General features: G+C 43.1%; 1 protein-coding gene across 11 annotated transcripts in view; it reads right to left on the bottom strand.

Moving 5' to 3' along the window:
• Positions 1 to 23,143, bottom strand: part of adgrb1a (adhesion G protein-coupled receptor B1a) — a 433,081-nt gene that overhangs the window by 254,209 nt on the left and 155,729 nt on the right. For all 11 annotated transcript variants that reach the window (XM_070551267.1, XM_070551269.1, XM_070551266.1 and 8 more), the window contains exons 12-13: positions 17,744 to 17,812; positions 16,434 to 16,542 (exon numbers count right to left, since the gene is read on the bottom strand). In XM_070551267.1, coding sequence (XP_070407368.1) covers positions 16,434 to 16,542; positions 17,744 to 17,812 — 178 coding nt within the window. The remainder of the gene's footprint in view (positions 1 to 16,433; positions 16,543 to 17,743; positions 17,813 to 23,143) is intronic.

Here is a 23,143-nt window from a genome sequence, read left to right as displayed (position 1 = left end):
CAGTATCTGAGTGAGGGAGGGATTCTCTGAGGTCTTTGGTAACGCCCTTTAAACTTGACAAATTCTGATTCGTCTAAATTTGTCAACAACATTTAATAAATACAAGGGTCACTTCCTGATCTAGTCAGCACTTCAGCCGTCTCCCAATTAGGCCAATCAGGTGAGCAAGCATTTGGAACCATCCTCTCTTTTTTTTACCAAGGTCACAGTCGCTCTGCAACATTTGCAAGTGATATCAGATGCAACAGCCCCAGATGCAAAACAGATACGCCAGCTTCCTGCCGTCACCTGGAGGGTATCTCAGACTAGACAGGTCGTGCTCGGAGCTAAACTACGGGTTTCGTTGCCAGCAGTGTCCATCCCGACCTCTTGACCCCCTGGATCGCACGGGGGACCTTCAACACAAAGGGTGCATAGACTCGGCACAAATGGCATCCGTTTTATGAATAACCTCTAGCTTCATTCATACATTGTCTTGTATAATCATTAGTTCAGAAAAATAGAATTAAATTATTTTTTTAAAACTATATGACTGTCTGAATTAATATGGAGTGTGTGTTCCCTGAATACTCAAAGAATTTAAAATAATATTAAATCAAATATTCAAAGACCAATCAGATTGTTAATTCATATTCATATGGAATATCACATGTTTATGTTTATGTTTATGTTTATGTATTTAGCAGACGCTTTTGTCCAAAGCGACTTACAAGTGATAATCGGCATTTTGCCCTTGAGAATAACAACAACAACAACAACAACAACAAATTGACATCAGTCATGGAGAGGAGGGAACAAGGAGTGGACAGTAGAGAGGGGGGACGGGTGCAGGGAGGGTGCTAGTTAAGAAGATGCTCTCTGAAGAGCAGGGTCTTCGGTAGTTTCTTGAAAATTGAAAAGGAAGCTCCTGTTCTGGTAGTGCTTGGAAGGTCATTCCACATTTGTGGAACGATGCATGAGAAGAGTCTGGATTGTCCTGAGCGTGGTGTAGGCACTGCTAGCCGACCATCCTGTGATGACCGGAGCGGCCGGGCCGAGACGTAAGCCTTTGCAAGAGGATTCAAGTAGATGGGAGCCGTACCGTCTCGGACTTTGTATGCTAGTGTTAGCTATTTGAATTTGGTGCGTGCTGCTAGCGGTAGCCAGTGGAGCTCAATGAACAGAGGGGTGACGTGTGCTCTTTTTGGCTGATTGAAGACCAGACGCGCCGCTGCGTTCTGGACCATTTGAAGAGGTCTCACAGTACAGCCTGGAAGACCAGTTAGAAGGACGTTGCAGTAATCGAGGCGGGAGATGACAGTAGATTGCACCAGGAGCTGGGTGGCATGTTGTGTTAGGTATGGTCTGATCTTTCATATGTTATACAGCGGCATGAACGAGCAACAGAGGCAACATGATCTTTAAAGGCCAGGTGTTCATCAATCACAACACCCAGATTTCCAACTGCCTTTGAAGGAGCCAGCGATAGGAAGTCATTCTGGATTGAGATATTGTGCTGAATGGATGGTTTTGCTGGGATGACATCCTATTGGTCATTTAATAAATGTAGCTAATCCTCACTGCTACATAGCTAATAAATGTTACCCAATTCACCTAAACCTGGCACAGATGCTTGGAGCTCACAGGATCTCTGATCTCTAACCCATCATGAGTGTTTGTTACTATCGGATACAGAAACTACAAACATGGACAGCAGGAGATCAACTGAACCAACAGCTTATTGCTCTGAAGCAAATAAAGATGCTTTAAATGAACCACAACAGTTGTATGCCAGATGTGCAAATTGTAAAAGTAAACAGTGAGGTACAATACAAATGTAAGAAAAAGAAAGTGTTGATAAGTAGAGCGGTACTAGTCTCTGCTCCACCCTAAAAGACTGAATCATCATCATCATCATCATCATCATCATTTACTTATTTCTATAGCACCTTCCTCTACCTTTGTAGTAGCCCAAGGTGCTGTACACTTTCACAATACAAAATTAAGCAAACGGATGGTAAAAGAATAAAAAAAAAACACTCAAACAAGAAAGTGAAATTAAATTTGGCCACCGAGGAGCGTGGCCTCGCTACAGCTCATTACATCAAACATTGTTCCTCAGCTCATTCACTCAATAATCGCTGGCATTGACCTTTTGCTTCCTGGATCAAGATGGCTGACGCGGCCTCTGCCCTGACGGCTACCTGCAAGCGCTCTCGGCTGAAACCTGAGATCTACCCGACTCCCGAGGGTAAAGTGGTCGTCGAGGATGAACTATTGAGCTTCCTTTTCACCAAAATGAAGATTATGAGCCAAGAGCAGATTGTGCTACTGGCAACTAGCACCTTTGATTCGGAGTGGATTGAGGCCTCCAAGAAGAACTTGTTTAATCTCTGTTCCACCACTCAGAGAAATATTCAACATAATGGTGCTCAGAAAGATATAAACAAATTAAAGATTTGTCTCAAAGTGCTGAAGGAGTGTGGAATTAATGTCCCAAGGTTTACGTCTTATAACCTGGAGGGCCTGCCACCAGTGACATTTAGCAGCTTGGAATTATCTTGTCTATTAAGGAGAATGGAGCAGCTGAGCACTGAAATAGCAACCCTTAAGGATGTAGTAAAAAGTCAGAGTGATGTCTGCCACGATCTAAAGACAATTGCAGTGGAAATATGGGACCGGGTGAGTGCTTTGGAACAAAAAGCTGCAGCTGATCTGGCTGCAGAAGCTACCAAGGCTGCTGAACAAAGCCTCGCAAGGGAACCGGCTAATGTAATTAATTATGGCGCGGTATGGGGGCCAAAATTAAGACTACTGCCCAGCAGCAGGAGGCTATATAAATTCCGAAGCAAACAAACGATCTGATTAATGATAAGCTGGCGCCGGTAACTGAGAGGCTGGCGCTGCTTACTGAGGAATAGCATTTTTAGCAGTGTTATTACTAGATACGCTAGGGACTAGCAGCCCTCGGCTGTCATTGGCTAGTTCACACACCCTCTCTGCAGTCTATTAGCATGGATAGGCTAGCGTTAGCCTGGACGGGCTGGTGTTAGCACTGGAGAGGCTAGCCATTAGCATGCCTAGGCTGGCCACTGGCTGGATTTCCTACCTCCTCGACGGACCTTAAGCATGGATAGGCTGGCATTAGCGTCGGAGGGCCTAGCCATTAGCATGTCTAGGAGAGTAAGTAGCCTAAGGCGTTTCATTGCACAATCAAAACACTGTTGGGCTTGTCTTGTTGTTGTTGTCATTATTATTATTATTATTATTATTATTATTATTACTACTATTGATTTTATTATATATTTTACATTATCATCATCAGCATTAATATTTTTTATATTAAAGTTGTTTTTTTAATTATTGTTTTTTTTTTACTACTATTATTATTTTATTTAATGTTGCAAATGATAATAATGATTATAACAACACCCTTATTATTATTATTTACTATAAGATTAATATATGCGTTTAATTACTTATCTTATCTCATACACATGAAGGCGTCATATTATAGCTACTCACACACACATCTATGGGTGCACTAAGGTTTGTCTCATGGAACGTACATGGGGCTGGCTCTAGAGAGAAGAGATTAAAAATTTTTGATCAGCTAAAGAGAGTGCAAGCAGACGTAATATTGTTACAAGAGACTCATAGATCTGCCACATCTGCAGATGAACTTAAAACACCTGAGTTTCCCAGCATGTTCTCTGCCTGCTATAACTCTAGGCAAAGAGGTGTAGCTATTTTAATACACAAAAACATAAATTTCACAGTATTGAACACTGTCTCAGATCCAGAGGGTAGATTTATAATGTTAAAAATATCTGTACAGAACCAACGCTTATGTATCGTCAGCATATACTGTCCAAATATTGATGACCCTCCATTCTTTCATAAGTTTTTCTCTGTACTCTCCGAACACTTGGACTGTCCACTTATACTTGGAGGTGATTTTAATTTTTGGATGAATTCCTTAACAGACTGGCTCAGTACAGCTGGGACTCAGCGCAATTGGCAATCCACTAACATAGTTAAACAGTACATGAGTGATTATGGGCTTTGTGGTGCATGGCGATCTCTTCATCTTAACCGTAGAGAGTATACTTTTTTTTCGCACGTCCATCACTCTCACTCACGTTTGGATTATTTTCTAGTCAGCAGCTCATTGTTGGCTGACATTTCAGACACTGAGATACACCCCATAGTTGTCAGCGACCATGCTCCGGTTTCTTTAACTCTGGTAAATAAAAAGACAATCCCACCAAACAAAAACTGGAGGTTTAATACATCACTGCTTAAAGATGAAGGTTTTATAGAATTTTTTAAAAAGGAGTGGGCTTTACATTTAGAACATAATGACCTGCCTGGAACATCAGCATCTATTCTTTGGGAGGCAGGAAAGGCAGTGATGAGAGGTAAAATAATCTCTTTCTCATCACATATGAAAAAAACGGAAAACAAACGTATTCAGGAGTTAGAAGAAATCATCAAGTCTTTGGAGGCGTCCACAGAAGAAGAGTCAATGAGCAAATTACGTAAAGCTAAATTAGAACTTCATGGAATTATTGACAAAAAGACACAGTTTTTAGCACAAAGACTACGAATAGAAAACTTTGAACATAGTAATAAATCAGGTAAATTCTTAGCTAGCCAATTAAAAATAAATAAAGAGAAAACTACCATATCTGCTGTTAAAGACTCAACCGGGAATATAGTATATGATCCTGAAAGAATAAACAACACCTTCAGAGACTTTTACCAAACTTTGTACTCACCACAGATAAACCCATCAGATAACGAGATCAATGAGTTCCTTGACAGGATAACACTTCCTAAATTATCAGACAGCCAAGTTACAGTCCTGGACTCGCCACTAACATCAGTGGAGCACCAGGAAGCCCTTAAATCCATGACTAATAGGAAAGCTCCAGGTCCAGACGGGTTCCCAGTAGAATTCTACAAAGAATTCTGGATCATTCTGGCACCAACATTTTTCAGAATGGTGAGGGAAATCGAAGAGAGCGGCAGATTACAGCCAAACATGAATTCAGCCAATATTAGTCTCTTGTTAAAACCAGGCAAAGACCCGGCATTTCCTACCAGCTATCGCCCAATTTCTCTTATTAATGTTGATCTCAAAATAATTTGTAAAGCCCTGGCCAAAAGATTAGAGAAGGTAACCCCCTTCATAATACACCCTGACCAAACTGGTTTCATTAAGGGTAGACAATCACCCACAAATTCACGTAGATTACTTAATTTGATAGATTTCTCTTACAGTAGAAACATAGAAACTAGTGTATTATCTCTAGATGCAGAAAAAGCTTTTGATAGAATTAACTGGAAGTTCTTATTTGCAACTTTACATAAATTTGGTTTTGGGAACTTCTTCATAAACTGGCTACAAACATTATACAGTTCACCAACAGCACGTGTCAGGACGAATGACCAAATATCAGCTAGCTTCTGTCTTCAGAGGGGGACCAGGCAGGGATGCCCACTCTCCCCCTCACTATTTGCTATCTTTATTGAACCACTAGCAGCAGCAATTAGGCAAACAACAGATATTAAAGGGATAAAGTGTAAGAAAATAGTACATAAGATCAGTCTTTATGCAGATGATGTTTTACTGTTTCTCCAGAATTCTCAATCCTCTCTCTCCCAAGCAATAGAACTGATAAACTCTTTTTCCAGAGTTTCAGATTACTCTATAAACTGGTTAAAATCCACAGTTCTACCAATTAATTTCTCATTTGTCAATTTGCTTAACACACAATTGGAGTCAGGGAATATCACATACCTGGGAATTAATGTCTCTCCCAAGTTAGCAGATCTAACCAAACTAAACTACATCCCACTTTTAAAGAAAGTGGAAGATGATCTTGCAAGATGGAAATCCTTACCAATATCACTCATGGGGAGAGTTGCTACAATTAAAATGATGGTCTTACCTAGAATAAATTACTTATTCTCCATGATCCCAAACAAACCACCAGCTGACTGGTTTAAATCTCTGGACTCCTCAATTACTAAATTCCTTTGGCAGGATAAACCTCCACGAATTAGCTTAAAAACGCTTCAGAAGACCAAAGACAGAGGAGGACTGGATTTACCCAACTTTTATTATTATTTCTTAGCAAACAGGCTGCAATATATACCAAGATGGTTGCAAGATAACCCACTAGACGAGTCCTGGTTAGATACAGAACAGACACTTTGCAATGCGATAGAGCTTTCAGACTTACCATTTATTAGCTCAAGCATAAGGAAACATGAAGGCTTCAAAAGTATTAGTATCAGCACCTCTCTGACAGCATGGTGGGAGTATCTTAAAATGACAGAGTCTTCACTAGTACCATGCAGACGCACACCTATCTGGAACAATCCTGACATTTTGCAAAACAACAAAATGATGAACCTTCCGGACTGGAAAAATAAAGGAATCCTATACCTGGAACACATATATGAAGGATTGGACTTCATCCCATTTAATCAAATAGTCTCCCAATTTGGAATGGATAAGAATAGCTTTTTAGAATATCACCAAATTAAATCTGTAGTCAAACAAAAATTTAAGCTCAATGAAATAGAATTACAAACACCACCAAGGGTATTAGACTTCTATAATCTCAAACCCCCCAAACTACTGTCTAAAGTATATATGACACTGTCCAAAATAGACGATAAAATAGCAATCCCTATTGAAAAATGGGAGGTGGATCTATCAGTTAGCTTTGACCAGGACTTCTGGTCCCAAACTTGTTTAAAAACTTTTAAAATGATCAGACACCCCAATTTACAATTAATTCAGTACAAAGTTCTACACAGAGTACACTATACAGGTCATCGGATGTTCAAGATGGGGTTTGTGTCATCTGACACCTGTACACACTGCACAAACAACGTTCCTGACAATTATATTCATGCACTGTGGTCCTGCCCACCTGTCCAGGAATTTTGGGGTAGAGTATGTGAGGATCTGTCAAAATGTCTGAAATGTCATATCCCAACTTCCCCCTCTCTTTGTTTACTGGGAAACCTGGACGATGTCCCGATTGCAACATCTTTGGTTCACGTGTTCTGACTGCCATATGCATCGCTAAGAAAACTATCCTCTTGAATTGGAAAAATAGAGAAACTCTCTGCATTAACCAGTATAGAAATCTTTTGTTAGATCATAATGCACTTGATTTAGCCTCTGCTTTCACTTCAGATGAATCTCTCTGGGCTCCTTTGATCGGTTCCATCACATAGCGAGGGTGGGGGGCCGTTGATGTTGTCCTGCGGGATGGTGTGGGTGGGGGGGTGTGGGGTCTGAGTTTGGAGTATCCGGATGTTCCCTGGAGGTGGGTTCACTGGGGGTTTCTGGGACTGGGGGGCCGTTGCCCCCCTCTGGAGGTGCTTGGGTTGCCTCGGGTGGTGGACTACTGGCGGTTGTGAGTGGGGCCCCTTGGGGATCTTGGCGGCGGCCATGGGTCACTGCCTGGCGGCTGCAATGCCCCTGGGCGGGTCTGGGTGGGGGCCTGGGGGCTCGGGGTATGGGGGTGGCCGGCCCCGTGTGAGGATCTGGGCGGGGCCTTGGGGGTCGGGTCCTGACATGTATGCTGCCGGGAAGAAGGCAGGGACACCCAGCAGTGCCTGGCCCAGGTTCGGGGGCCTCAGGTAGACCTCGGCTCCTCTGCCGTTCCATCACAGGGGAGGGGGAGGTCCAGGAGGGGGAGGACCCAACCTTACCTGGATGTCCCATGTCTTATATATTCTGGAAGTTGTGCAAATGCAGGGGTGGGCATAGATATTCTGCTGGGGTGGGGTTGGGTTGGTGCCCTCGGACTCCGTGAGGCTCTGTAATGCTGCTGCTTTGGGCCTTGGCAGGATGGGCTGGGGTCTCCATGCCCTGGGTGGCAGTTTGACAACAGAGGTGCCTATTGGGGCCAGTAGGGGAGCTGGCTCCCTGGAGGGCTAAGCCCAACCAGCCATTCTTCCCCATCCCCGCATATTTCTCTCCTCCTGCTCCCTCACATCATCACACAAACATACACATAGGACCTTGGGGGGTAGGCAAGTCAGGGAGTGCGGGTATGGACCCCATTTCCGCATTCCTGTGGAAACCTGCCCCCCAATTTTATTTGCACCTTATACACTTCCACTGACGACATTCCACACAAACACACACTTAGGGCCTTGGGAGTGAGCACATTCAACGGCATTTGGCAGGGGGATATTTCAGCCTCCTCCCGAGTGCCGGTGCCCACTTCCAATTTTAAACCGCACTTAGACACTGATGGCTGAGGGTGTAAGTGGGGTGGTGCAGTGGCATCAGCTGGCATATGCTGGATGATACCCGCACTGCCCACTCACCACAGCCATGGAATACACCTCATGATCAAACAACCCCTGGGTCCCTTGTTGTTTTCAATTTACATTCTTCCGCTGGGTGACATTATGCAGAAGTATGGAATTGGTTAAACATCTTTGGTATGTTCTTGCTGAGTTTAGTTTCAAACTGCATTTTCGGTTCTTTGTTAAAACACAGAAAAGTTTTTTTTTTTTTTTTTTACCTTGCTGACAGTTTCGTTTACCAGCTGTAAACTTCCTCAGAGTTGATGCTGATGGTGGCGTCACTTCCTTCTCCATTTGTCTGTGGGCAGCAAAGGACGTTGTTGCCCTCTGCTGCCCGCTCTCCCTTCACCAATGACACGGTCGCATGCACGATCCAACGTGTAAACCCCATTGTCTCTGTTCATGGTCCCGTATCCACTTCTCCTTATCTCTATGGCTTCCTTTATCCATCATTTGTATTTCTGTTGTTCAGTGTTTATAATCCTTTTGTTGTCCCAGTCCATTATATGGTTTTCTCTTGTGCGGTGAACTGTTACGGCTGACTTGTTGTGATTGTGGCTAAACAACTCACAGCTGCTCTTGATGAACATAACATTTATGATAGCTTCCAGTCAGGTTTTCGTAGAGCTCATTCTACTGAAACAGCTCTTCTTAGGGTCTTTAATGACCTTCTGACTCACAGTGATGCAGGGGACTGTTCTGTTCTGGTCCTGCTGGACCTGACTGCAGCCTTTGACACTGTTGACCATTACCTGCTACTGGAGAGGCTGAGAGACTGGGTAGGCCTATCAGGATCTGCTTTGGAGTGGTTCTCCTCTTATCTCTCTGAGCGCTCCTTTTCTGTGGCCGTCTCCAAGTTTAGGTCCTCCACCACCTCTCTTACCCATGGTGTCCCACAAGATTCTGTGCTGGGGCCTCTGCTCTTCCTCCTCTATCTGCTTCCTCTTCAGCACATCCTGAGTTCCTTCAAAGGAATCTCCTACCATCTTTATGCAGATGACATCCAACTGTACATCTCCTTTAAGCCCCATGAGATGTCTAAGCTGCAGCTGCTACACACCTGCTTAGACTCTATCAAAACCTGGATGGTGGGAGCTTTCTTCAGCTGAATGAAGATAAGACTGAGATCCTCATCTGTGCCCCAGACAAGCTGGTTCCCAAAGTCCGAGACTCTCTTGGTCAGCTTGCTTCTCACACCAAACCCTCCCGTCAGGAATCTTGGCGTGACCTTTGACCCAGCCCTCACCCTGGATTCTCATGTCAGTTCTCTTGTTGGCTCTTCCTTCTTCCATTCCAGGAACGTTGCTAAGCTGAGTCCCATTCTGTCCCGCTCTGAACTTGAGACAGTTCTCCACACCTTCATCTCCTCACGCTTAGACTACTGTAACTCTCTTTTCACGTGTCTGAGCAGAACCTCCCTGAACCGTCTACAGGTGGTTCAGAACGCCTGTGTTCGGCTTCTGACCAAGTCCTCCAAACACACCCACATCACCCCGCTTCTCCTCCAGCTTCACTGGCTGCCAGTCAACTTCAGGGTTCATTTCAAGATCCTGGTTCTGGTCTATAGGGCCTTACATGGACAAGCACCATCTTACATTGGTGATCTTCTTAGTCCCTACACCCCCAGCAGGTCCCTGAGGTCCAGTGACAGATTGTGCAGCACCAGGCTAAAGGTAAAAGGTGACAGTGTCGCGAGCGTGTCCTATTTGTCGGTTCCTTTAAAACCTGGTTCCGTCAGAACTCATTAGACTACGCTGCGTTCTCAGGGTTGGTGGGGATGTCGATGAGTTTTATTGTATTAGACCCTGGTTTGGACTTCCTCAATTAGAATCAGTTCCCTATTTTAAGGAGAAATGATATGCCATACTCGTTTCTTTGTGAGAGCACATTTCCTTTTAATTAATCCCGTTATCTAGTGGTTTAGATACTAGGGCGAAGTCCAGCGGGAGGCCATCCGTCACTGGCAATTCTTTGGGTTATTAGGATTAATTTGTGCCTCTGTCAGCTTTGTGGGCGGTGGTAACTAGAAAATGATTCTTGTTAGTTGATCAGGCTAACATAGATTTATCAATTTATCTAATTAATCCAACCTTCCCAGCGCTGGCGGAGACTTTTTCACACTTGCAAACAGAGCCTAATTTAACCTACTAATGTTTTGGCTTTTCATCCTTAAGACATCTCGTTACTCGTGGGAGAGGAGAAGACAAGCTTCTTTATCTTAAGGTTTCTTTTATTAATCTGTCACAAACCGTAAGGCAAATCCTGATGAATCAGGAACCTGTAATTAATGTGCTTACCTCTCCTTAAGATAGGTCGAGGCTCCCACCTTAACCTTTAAAAAAGACCTGGAAGAATCAGGAATGTGGATTCTTTTTCAAAAAGTTTATTACAAGATAAAAAAATACAAAAAATGGGTAGATATAAAACTGATCACTACCCCCACAGAGTAATTAATCCTAATGATTAATTAAGAATACTGAGTTGGCTTACATCAACTTTGTCTTCAAGCTACTGCTTCTGCTCTGTCTCTGTCGACTGCCCCAAAACTGTGTGAGCTCTGCTTCTAGCTCCTCTTTTATACTCTTCTTGGGAACATCCTAGACAAGGTAAATGTTTTCCAGTTACACATCCATCATTACCACACGACAGCAAGGTCATGGGGTCATTCATCAGTTTCATACTTTTTAGCTCAACTAGTGTCATTAGTGTCTATTAGTGTCATGTTTTGCAACTGTTCTTCAGCTTCTCCCGAAGTCCAGGGCTCTTTATGAAGGCTTTTTAGCTCAACACAAGACATTTGGTGTCATCTTTGCAGCAGATCTTAAGTTTCTTCTGAAGTCCAGCATTCTCCATGAAGGCCTTTCCGTCACCTGATGAGCTCTTTCACTCTGTCTCCTTCAGTCCCACTTCTCCTGCTGATGGTTGAGTCAGACACTTCTTGACCTTTTGCCCAATTTCACTCCCAGGAGCAAATTCTGATCCCTTGGATTCTTCATGAAGGATTTGCCCACTTCTGAGATGCTTTATCTTCAGTTGATCTTATTTTGTCCCAGCTTGGATGCTTGTTGTGCAGTTGGGCTCCTGTCTTCTGGCTGATTTTACTCGCATAAGCAAGTTCAGTGTGTTTCAGTGTGGGTCCAATCTTATCTCTGTGGCCCACCTTTTGACCCCGTTTCTTGCCCCTGTCTTTGGCATGTGGGGACTGGCAACAACAGATCATCTGCTGCTGTGGCCCCCAGACTCTGAACCTCTCTCCCCCTGAACCTGAGATCAGTGGACTCAGTTGTCTCCTTTAAAAAGCAGCTGAACACTCGCCTGTTCAGGCTGGCGTTTGCGTGACCGTCACCACCCTTTGTTCTGCTCCTGTTCCACCTTTTCCAGGATCCACTGATTTCCCTCTTTCCTATTCATTTATTCCTCTCCCTTTCCTTACGTTTTTTTTAATTCAGAATTTATTTATTTTTATTTTGAAGACATTTTTAATCATTTTGTTTTCTTTTTTATACTTCAATTTTTGTTTTGTTTTGGGGAAGAGCCTCATGATTTTTATTTGGAGACGTGCTGAATAAAAGATTGTTTTCTTTCTTTCTGAGATTCAACGATCAACCAGACCCTCCTCTCCAGTACCCTTGAGTAGACCTTTCCCGGGAGGTTGAGGAGCGTGACCCCTCTATAGTTGGAACACAGCCTCTGGTCCCTTTTTATAAATTGGGATCACCAACCCGGTCTGCCACTACATACGAACTGCCACCGATGACCACACAATGTTGCAAAGACGTGACAACCAAGACAGTCCTATAATATCCAAAGCTTTGAGATACCCAGGTTGGATCTCATTTTATAACAAACTTTGCAATTTTGTAATGTTTTATATAACAAACAATAATTAGGCCTTCTGAGCTCTTTACAATATGACACCAGGCTGGTTTATTGAAGTATCATTATGCCTTGGGCAAACGTTGAAATCTGCTGTGTTGTTGATGCGTCCCTAAACGTTTTAGTCCAAGTGCAACCTGTCATGACAACCTCCCAGCTAACAGTATTTCTGAAACAGAATGGGTTGAAGAATTGTCAGAGCCGTTGACTTAATCTAATCCAATATCTGTGGGAAGCACTGTACAAATAGTAGGATCCACAGAGACCCATTTACCAAGATTCAGATCCTGAAGGATTTTCTGCAAACATAGTGTAATAAACTACAGCAGACCTCCGAGGTCTGGTGGAACTCTTTTCTGTCAGAGGTCAGCACTGCTGTGGCAGTAACAGGAGAACTTACTCAGTATTGGGTGGATGATTTAACTGGTACGTTTTCACAGTTGTTACTGTACTGTGTATTGTAGTATTGATGCAGTCATTCTAAAATGAAAAAAAGGACAAAACAAACAAAAACAAATTCAAAGACTAGCCTGTTTTCTACATTCACTTCAAACCAAGGCTCTCTAATAGACTCCTTGTCGCTCCAGAATTCAATTAAATTCAATTCAAGTTTATTTATACAGCACCAAATCACGCCAAGTCGTCTCAAGGCACTTCACATAATAAACATTCCAATACAGGTCAGTTCACTACGACAATGAGTAAAAAGTTTCCTACATTAGGAACAGAACTGTGCTCTTCTGGTCAGAGACCTTCCAGGATGCTCCTGGGATCTGATGGAGCCACTCTCCCAGTTTGATGGTCACAGCTCTGAGTGCTCTGATGACCAATAACAGTATTGAGGCCTTAATTATCCACAACGTCTCCAATTCTCCAACAACCTAGAGCTCAACACATTAAAAACACAGGAACTCACAATTGACTTTTCCCGCTCTCCCACACACAAGATACCCATCTCAATTTCCAACCAACCCATTACAATCACAGAGTCATACAAATTTCTAGATACACTCATCATTGATGACCTTAAATGGAAAAAGCACGCAGATCAAATTTACAAAAAAGCAAATAAACGTTTATTCTTCCTTAGACAACAACAAAAAAAATGTAGTCAGGCACAATGTCCTGTTTCAGTTTTACAATGTCATTATCCAAAGCATACTCTTCTGATCGATAATTGTCTGGTATGGTCATTTGGACTCACAATCACGAAAAAAAAATACAACGTACAATAGATAAATCATCCAAATTTACAGGTCATACCCTTCCTTCCATTGACTCATTATATCAAAGACGCATTACACAACGGGCGGGGAAATTCATCTCTGATCCTTCACACCTGGCATTCCACCTGTTTATATTGCTGCCTTCTGGAAGACAGTACAGGTCCCTATCAGTTAGATTCAGGAACAGTTTCTTTCCTACAGCTGTACGGTTACTAAATCAAGTCTTTACCTGAAATGTCTGTGTTCCTGCCATTGAATGTAGACTGTTGTGTGAAGACAGAGATGTGAGATGTGAGCATGCCATGCTGTAGTGAAAACAAATTCTACCAACTTGTTGTGTGGTCATTAATAAATGAATCAGAATCTGAATTCATCTTTCATCTACTGTCTTTTCTCCCATTTCCTGTTTTCCTTCTTTCTCATATTTCGGTCACTTGGGATTACTGCTTGTATCACCACTGGAGCTTGTAGACCATCGTGGTGTCTGGTTGTTTAGTCATCACTTCCTGACATTATCTTTGTTCAGTCATTCCCAACCACCTCCATCCCGCACTGAGCTCAGATATTTTTTGTAAACAACTTCAGCCACTTAGCGACAATGTTCCATGCAAGTTTGGCCTGCTTGCATCTTACACCCTATTGTCATGTGCTGAAATGTGTAAGGGGCGTTTATTTTCCAGTCTACATCATGGTTCCTGTCTGGTGTGGAAACCCTGACATCTGCTGATCTTGTTCTGAGGGCCTATGTTTGTGCCGTATAGTCAGTGCCTCCATCTTTTGTCCAGTCTTTTCTGGCCACTGGTGGGATTTGTAAATACCAACCACTGCCCTAATCTGTCTCTGGTGCATGCTCCTCATCCGCTTCCACATTGGGTAACTGCTACCTGAGACATTCACTTAACTCAGCAACAGAACTCACTGGTGGTGATCTCAGTGGTGCTGTTTCAGCGGTTCATGTCCTGTCTCAGGGTTCTGAACTTGAGGTGAAACCCTCCATGCATTGTGAGGAACTTTCTTGCTTTGACATCAGTGGTTCCTTTCACCAGGCACACCAGGCTAGAGCAGCTGGGTATCCAGTGAAGGGCAGTGTATATTTGTTAATGGTTTGTACTTTGTTCTTATCATTCACATGGCTCTTCAGAACCTCCCTTACTTTTTAAAGAAACTTGGTTGCTTCATAGTAATGTAATTGTAGTATCCCAAAGTACTTGTAATTGCCCCAAATGTCTGCAGTGTTGCCTTTGGATGGTTCCACTCCTTCAGTTGTGATCACTTTGCATTTCTTGGAAATCATTCACACACATTTTTCTGTCCAAACAATATCCCAAGGTCTTTGCTGTTCATCCTGTACAGGTGAATCAGTGAGTGCATGTCTCACTCATTTTTGGCTTACAGTTGGTTGGTCAGTGCGGTGGTATTGTTTCCATCCTCTGGGGTTCACACTCTCATCAAGATGACCAACAGTGACCTCAGTACATGATGAAAGGGAGTCAAACACTCAAACCCGGTACTGAATGACAAGGTCTGTATCAAACATTAGAGAACCAGGACTTTTTGATCAGAAATAGGCAACTGGAACAAAACTTGACCTGACAAACACCTTTTGTGTCCGCGCACTTGTAGTAAATACAAATATTTATGAGAACATAAAAACCAACATATGTAGTAGGACTGATCTCACAAGACAGGCGGTCTTCAATGCAAAACCTGATAAACGTGTCTTCTTGCAATATGCATAAATAATGTTCTACTGTGATCACTGTTAAAGCCCCATACCCATACCCATACTTCCTCACGTTACATGTGATAGTGTTGCGAGTCCCACATGCCAAAGACAGTGGCAAGTACGGGGTCAGAAGGTGAGCCACACTGGACTGGCTTGTGCGAGCAAAATCAACCAGTCGACAGGAGCTGGGCTGCAGGTCAAAACAACTGTGGTCAGAAACAAGGGTCACACAAGGGTCACAGGGACAAGAGGACAGAACTGGGCGAAGGGTCAGGAGACTGACCCCACCTCTTTGCCCCACCCCTGGCTTGGAAAGATGGGATTGGAGGAGAACAGAATGAAGACAAGCCCATCAGATCCAGAAGCCCTCTCGGGAACATTGGAGAGAAACTGAAGAATGCTGCAAAAGATGATGCAATGACCTGTGTTAAGAAGGAAAATGACACCAAATGTTTTGTGTTGAGCTACAAAGTGTGTATCTGGTAAATGACCCCATGACCTTAAGCTGGTCCAGGAAGGGTATATAAGAACAGCTCTGAACAGCAGAGAGAGATTGAGAGATTCGACAGCAGCTGGGGCAGAGGACAAGAAGAGACAGAGCAGATTTGGAGGGGTCATCCCCCGTCCTGCTGGATGGGGGATGACAGGCAGTTTTTTGGAGAGAAGCAGAGCTAGACAAGTGAGTTCTTGGGGAGATTCTGAGAAGACAAGAGCTGGTGTAAACTAACTCTTATTTAATCATTTTGAACTAATTCCTCCGTGGGGGATAGCAGTTGTTTTTTCATCTACCCATTTTTGTATTTTGATTTTGTAATAAACCTTTTTTGAAAAAGAAACATAATCCTGATTCTTTCAGGTTTTCTCTAAAGCTTCACGAGTGGGGGCTCTGATCATTAATTGCACAGAGGTAAGCACATTAATTATGGGTTCTGGAATTATCAGGACTTACTTTACGGTTTGTGACAGATTAATATAAAGAAACCTTAAGATAACGGGATTGCTTAAAAAGAAGTGAGCTACTACAGAAGGAAAGGTCTTACATATTATTTCACCTTTAAAATAAAAGATATGATTCTAACTTAGGACGCCCAAACCAGGATCTAATACCATAATACTCACCGACATCCCCATCGAACCCTGATGGATGCACCGTCTCATAAGTTCTAACGGAACTGGGTTTTAAAGGAACCGGTAAATGGGACGGGCACACGACAATAGAAAGCTCAGAGGAGAGCATGTCTTTGATAAATAGATGCATCCCAGATGAGGGTAAGGCTTACCTAGGTTATCGGTGACTTCATACATGTCTTGGAAGTCCTTCATCCTCTCACCAATCACGTTCACAAAGTCTTCCATCAAGCGGAAAAGCTCTTTGATGTTAGGCCCCAGCTGAGAAAACAGAAACACATGAGATAAGTATGAAAGACCAAGGATTATGGATTTCAGAGGAATATTTTGAACTGATGTACACATAAAAAGCCTTTCAGATAGATGAGCTGAGGTAGAGGCAACCATTGTCACAATGTTGCTTCTTGAGTGTCTTTAACTTGACTTTAATGAGACTCAAAGTCCCATAGTCATCATCACACTAGTGACATTATATCTCAGCATGTGACCCATCCCCGTGGGGAATGGTGAGCTGCATCTGTTGCCACACTCGGGAACTAGTTGGTGGTTTAACCCCCCAATCCAACCCTGTAAAGCTGGTGTCAAGCAGGGAGGTGTTGGGTCCCATTGTTAAGGTCTTTGGTATGACCCGAACGGGATTTGAACCCTGATCTCTCAGTCCCAGGGCGGACACTTTACCACTATGAACCTGAGAAAGTAAATGAAGCTCATGAAGCTATGACCACCATTAGAACTTATGGTTTGCACAAAACTGTGCATAACATTGATTTATTAATTCAGTAAAAACATTGCAGGATTGAATAACACGTCCACTTTGCTATGTGTCCATTGCAGGTTGATTATCAATTCCAAAACTACATTCTTCAACTCAGTTTTTCCCTCATTAACTGAATATTCAAGTCACAAAATTAGGAAAGAAACAAACACACACACACACACACACACACACACACACACACACACACACACACACACACACACACCTGGATGAACCCAGGTTAAAACTGTCAGAGTAACACAGGTATTGAGGCTCCTCCCTGAAAGTCCCCTGCTGGCTGCTGAAGGAACTGCGCCTCTGTGCAGCCCTGTTACCACGCAGGGTTGGGATAATTGAGTTGTGCATTTGTGCGTAAGTGTTTCCAGGTTGGTTTTTTTCATTCTGTTATTCCACCTGCATGGTAACGGCCCTGAGAGGGTAGCTGGTTTGAGATACAGACAGGAATGAACAAGTGGGAGCAGCAGATGTAGGAGTGGGCGTTTGCCTTGACTTGTTTGCTCATTAGCTATCTATTTCCATCCCTGCTTGTCTGTCCTTTCTCCTCTTCCCAGCCTGAAAAGACACAGGTGGGCTGTTTGTCCACCTGGCTTTTCACCTTTTTCCACTCATAAACTTCAGGGTTGTTATCACTGAACTCAAAGTTCAACAGAGGATGAAGTGACAAGCAATACGACTGAAACTCACCAGCTGTGCTTCCTCCCATCGTTCCTGGTTCTCCTCCATTAAAAGATTGCTAACTGATTGCACAAAGTTCTGGAAAAATGAGAAAGAATTAATGGAAATTAGTCCGTTCTACATAAATGCTTTTTTTTAAAAAAACACATCTTTTTGTATATCTTTATTCCACAAAGTGTACTTTAGGAGATAAAAAGCCTTCGGACAGGTCTGTCTCAGCTCCCAACTTTTGTTCTTTAATTCCTTTCAAAACCTGCTTGTTTCACCAATTACTGGACTATGTGGATTCTGTTAGACCTTCTTAGATTCCTGTGATTTTTGATTCCTTGGACTTTTTTTGGACTACAATCTTTTGTATCCAACAGAGGCAGCTCAGCCACAGCATATGCTCTCCTTCTGCACCACAATGACCGGTATACACTTACCTAAAGGAGTATTTAGGAACACCACACTAATACGGTGTTTGACCCTCTTTGGCCTTCAGAACTGCCTTAATTCTACGTGGCATTGATTCAACAAGGTGCTGAAAACATTCTTTAGACATGTTGGTCCACATTGATAGGATAGCCTCTTGCAGTTGATGGAGATGTGTGGGATGCACATCCAGGGCACGAAGCTCCCGTTCCACCACATCCCAAAGATGCTCTATCGGGTTGAATTTCACTTGGTTCACCTAGGAGTAGTTATTTCAGTCAAAGTTGCTCTTCTATCAGCTTGAATCAGTCAGCCCGTTCTCCTCTGACCTCTAGCATCATAAAGACATTTTGGCCCACAGGACTGCTGCATACTGGATGTTTTTCCCTTTTCACACCATTCTTCGTAAACCCTAGAGATGGTTGTGGGTGAAAATCCCAGTAACTGAGCAGATTTTGAAATACTCAGACCGGCCCATCTGGCACCAACAACCATGCCACACTCAGAATAGCTTAAATCACCTTTCTTTCCCATTCTGACCTTCAGTCTGGAGTTCAGGAGATGGTCTTGACCAGGACCACGCCCCTAAATGCATTGAAGCAACTGCCCTGTGATTAGTTGATTAGATAATTGCATTAAGGAGAAGTTGAACAGGTGTTCCTAATAACCCTTAAGGTGAGTGTAGGTTTTCAAAACCAGATAAAAGGAATCAGAACCTTAAAGAGGATTTATGACAACTCTCTACCTAAAGTCTCTTTCCGGAGTATTTCTCTTGCCCAATGGCACCATCTAGTGGCTGAAAAGCATATTACACATAAAGTATGTTGCTCTGTTTTTTATTAAGATGGCAACTTCACATTTCTGTTAATAAATGGGCTTCTGTAGCCGACAAACAGCTAAAATATGTTGTTTTACAAGTATTATTCTCATGTCATGTCATGTTCTCACATATTTATATTGTAGAGACTTACTTGTCCGTGAAAATTTCATCAACTCTGCATCAGCTGAAGTATTGCTTAAATTTGAAGCAAGTAAGCGTTAGTCTAATGCTATTGGTTAGCTCTGGTCGGCACTAGGGGTTGTATCAACTAGTCGACTTCACTGCTCTGTAGTGACTTTTTATGCCTGTCATCGACTAGTCGCTGTCACGTGATAATGACCGGCAAGATGCAGTCCTCGGAAAAGACAGCAGGTGACAAGACCCTGCGTGTGGCGTGGCGACGCGCTGTGCCAGAGCGTCGTACTGACGCCCGCGGTAAAACGGACATTTGACCAAATTGTGACCTTTACCCTCTTGCAATTTAACCTTCCCCTCACCCCCATCCTAACCTTAACCAGCTTGCGCATGCAAAGCTCTGATCACTGATGCGCTCCAGACATCTGCGTCCTGAGCACGGCCACAGTAACATTATCAAATCAGGTGTCGCCACTCAAAAGAAAATTTAACACGCGATCGTTCATGTCGGCTCATTTCCTTTTATGTTTTCGGTCTTTTATTCTTTTATTTGTGTCTGATGCATTTCGCTGCTGTGGAGCGGGGCGCATCACCTGTTTTGTCCTCCAGTGATGCACCGCACCGGCGTGGACGGTGCGCAGCGAGCACTCCGCTGTTTTAGCGGTCGGTAGATCTTTTAGAACTGCAGTTCAAAGGTAACTCATGAGGTGAATATATATGAACCCAGGTAGCAGTTTCTCTTTAGGACTGAGAGGAGATGCAGGAAGATAATAAACAGGCAGGACAGAAAAATAGTCAAATAAAAACAAGTTAGTTTTGTACCTGCTGGTTGCAACAGACAGACACCATTGAAGGTAATCAGAAGTGAGGAACAGAAAATGAAATAATTATTTTAATGTTTAGAGCAGCAGGAACTCCGAGAGGCTGCAGGCGCATCAGTGAGTTTGTGCCGCTGCGCGGGGGGAGGGGGGGAGAGGGCTGAAGCAGAAACTACCGTTGTTAAAAGAGACGTGTTAACTTAGAAAATGTGGGTGCAATATTAATTGTCAAAAACTCCAGCGAACCAACCCCCCTCCCATCTCAAGTTTCCTATTGCACAGAGCTCTGCAGGGCAGGGGGCGCCCTCAGAAAAAATAAAAGACATATTACTTACATTATATCACAGTACAGGATAAGACCATCACTTTTACAGAATTCTGACAAATCATATATAATTTCTGAAAGTAGAAAACTCTGGAAAGTAACTTTAACTGCAGAAGAAAGAAATGCTGCTGGATAGAAATCATGTTCCTTCATTCACCAGGACCATTATCAGTCAAATTTAAAAAAAAGACATCCATGCAGAACCCTCTGCTCCAAAACACCCTTGCTTGGGATACTGCTGCACCACAATCAACGACCTCCAGCTCTACTCCTGACCCATCTTCATCTTGGTCAGAGGTTGTGGTCCATGGCCTTAGAAGAGCTTCTGTTGTTGATTCCGCCCCTTCCCTGACCTTAGTCTTTCTAACCGCATCTCTCCACCTGCTGAGGAACAACCAGCTGGTGCCACCAGACCTCTTCTATCTGATGCCATCTAGCAGGAGCCTGTAGTCCGTTAAAAACCATCCTCCATAGACTCCTCCCTCCAGGGCCTAAAATTACGATGCCTAATGCAAAATACTGAAGGATCCTGTGCGTCAACACTTTGCTGGACCACCTGCCCTGGCTCATGTCCTGTTGCTGAACCTACAGCTGACCAACTGCAGCAAGCCCAGATCATAGCACTTCCCCCACAGTTTTGTACAGTAGGCACTAGGCATGATGGGTGCATCACTTCACCTGCCTCTCTTCTTACCCTGATCCATCACCCTGGACCAGGGTCCATCTGGACTCATCAGACCAGTTAAAATAAAGTGTTGGACAGTATTTGGACTGCATGATGGCGCAGTGGTTAGCACTGTTGCCTCGCAGCACGAAGGTTGCAGGTTCGAAACTCGGCTGCAGCCTTTCTGCGTGGAGTTGCGTGTTCTCCCCATGCATGCGTGGGTTTCCTCCGGGTACTCCGGTTTCCCCCACAGATCACAACATGCCCTATAGGTTATAAACTGTAAGTCGCTTTGGATAAAAGCGTCTGTCAAGTAAAAAAAACATAAACAAACAGTTCTGAAACCAGTTTCTGCATCTCCTCAGATGTTTTCTCTGCTTGATGCCAATGATCTGACCCTTCTCACACAGACCAACATGTTCTCCTCCACCAGATGTGTCTTTCAGCGTGGTTGTTTAAGAAGTGAGAAGCAGCTCATTGCACCAGTTGGGTTAAATAACTAGTTGCAGTAATTATCCAATAGGAGGCTCCTACCTGTCTGCTTAGTTAACCTTTTGAACCCTGGGCCATTTTTCAGAGATTTTCTTGAAAAAGACATACCCAAAGTGAATCGAGTATATCTCATAAACTACAAGGTTTATTTGAGCTGTTTTGGTATCAAAATAAAGGTAAGACTCTAAAGTTTACTCTAAAAATCTAAAAAGCATCACTTATGTCACTGATTGAGAGTAACAGGATCTGGAACACTGCAGAAATGAGAAAAAAAATCTGTTCCGCCTAAAAGAAAATCCACTTTATGATGTGAAAATTCCTTCTAAAATACCTAGTTGCAGCCTGAAACATCTAGAAATCCACAGAATAGGGTCTGAACATTTGCTGACCCAAAACCCATGAAAGAAAGAAGGATAGAAAAGTTAGAGAGGTTTTAGTTGATGGAAATCAAGGCGGACCTCTCCTGGACCATGTTGGGCACCTTTTGGCACAGTTTGTGCCGTTGGGCAGTTCTCAGGTATTTTCTTTAGGTTCTTTTTCCCCTCATTTTTAACTTATATTAGAAAGTATTTCCATCTAAAAAAATTATGTTTTTGAGGGTTTTGGGGAAAAATCCACCCACCATATTTTATCCTTTCAAAATAAGGGAAAATCATACAGAAGAATTAGTTTGACTCCTAATGGAGCAAATTTATTAACAACAAAATGTAAAATAGATTTTCACAACAAGAAAACAGAGAAAACTCAACAATTATCATACATAAAAATAAGGTTGGCCATGAAAACGTAAAAATCACTCACTGTCAGAGCTGCACACACATTTGGGGTTACTTAGTAAAGATGAGCTTGAGGCTTTTCCTTTCCTTGGTTTGGAGCAGAAGAAGATGGGCTTGGCCATGCCTGTGGCTGAGTGAAGGATAACTGTCCAGGTGATGGTGGTTGGCACTCCTATTCACTGTAAAGACACATGAAAAAAAATCATGTTGTAAATGTATACTCATTTATAACAACACAGAGAAAAGAGACTTATTTGAAAAGTCAAAATAAGCCCACATGCTGATGTAGTCAGGATTATGTACATGAATAACAAAAAAGATATATTATTTGGTGAATTTATCAGTAATTTTACACAAAATCAAAGGAAAGAGTTGAGGGAAAAGGGTTACATACCTTTCATGAGAAGATGAATCCACCAGACACACGTTAGCGCCGCCATCATCAGCAAACATATCCAGGACCTCTTTAGTGGTGAAAAACTTCGTTTTCTCCAGCCATTGTAAAAATAGGACGTTGAGAAAAGCAGAAAACTATCTAAAAAGCTCCTCTCGTCAATAAAAGGTAGACACTCCCTCGTGCGTCCTGCGCTCGTGTGTAAAACGTGACTTATTACGCGCACATGGCAAAGACGTGTTACGTGCGAGGATATCTCAGGATCCCATTGAACGATTTGCGTGGTTCAAATCACGCCTTAAAGCTCTGAGCCAATAGCATCGGGTGGTGCTCTGTTTTATTGCGTCCAGATTTAAACAAAAAGACCACGAGCTCCCCAAGGAGTGAGCCAATCTACCGGGTAAGATGGCGTTGCGGACTTCTAACTCGCCTGTAGGGAGCAAAACATGACAAACCAGTCAGGAATGAGTTCGCTTTGACGGTGGGAAAATGGATTACATGAACTGAGTGGATTTTTTTTTACCAATCAGCAAAGGTAAGACAGACTTTATGCTGCTGACTGTCGAAAAGG

This window comes from Nothobranchius furzeri, chromosome 5 (assembly GCF_043380555.1).
Source record: "Nothobranchius furzeri strain GRZ-AD chromosome 5, NfurGRZ-RIMD1, whole genome shotgun sequence".
Classification (NCBI taxonomy): domain Eukaryota; kingdom Metazoa; phylum Chordata; class Actinopteri; order Cyprinodontiformes; family Nothobranchiidae; genus Nothobranchius; species Nothobranchius furzeri.
Note: the sequence above shows the minus strand (reverse complement) of the source record. Positions and strands in the feature narration are given on the sequence as shown.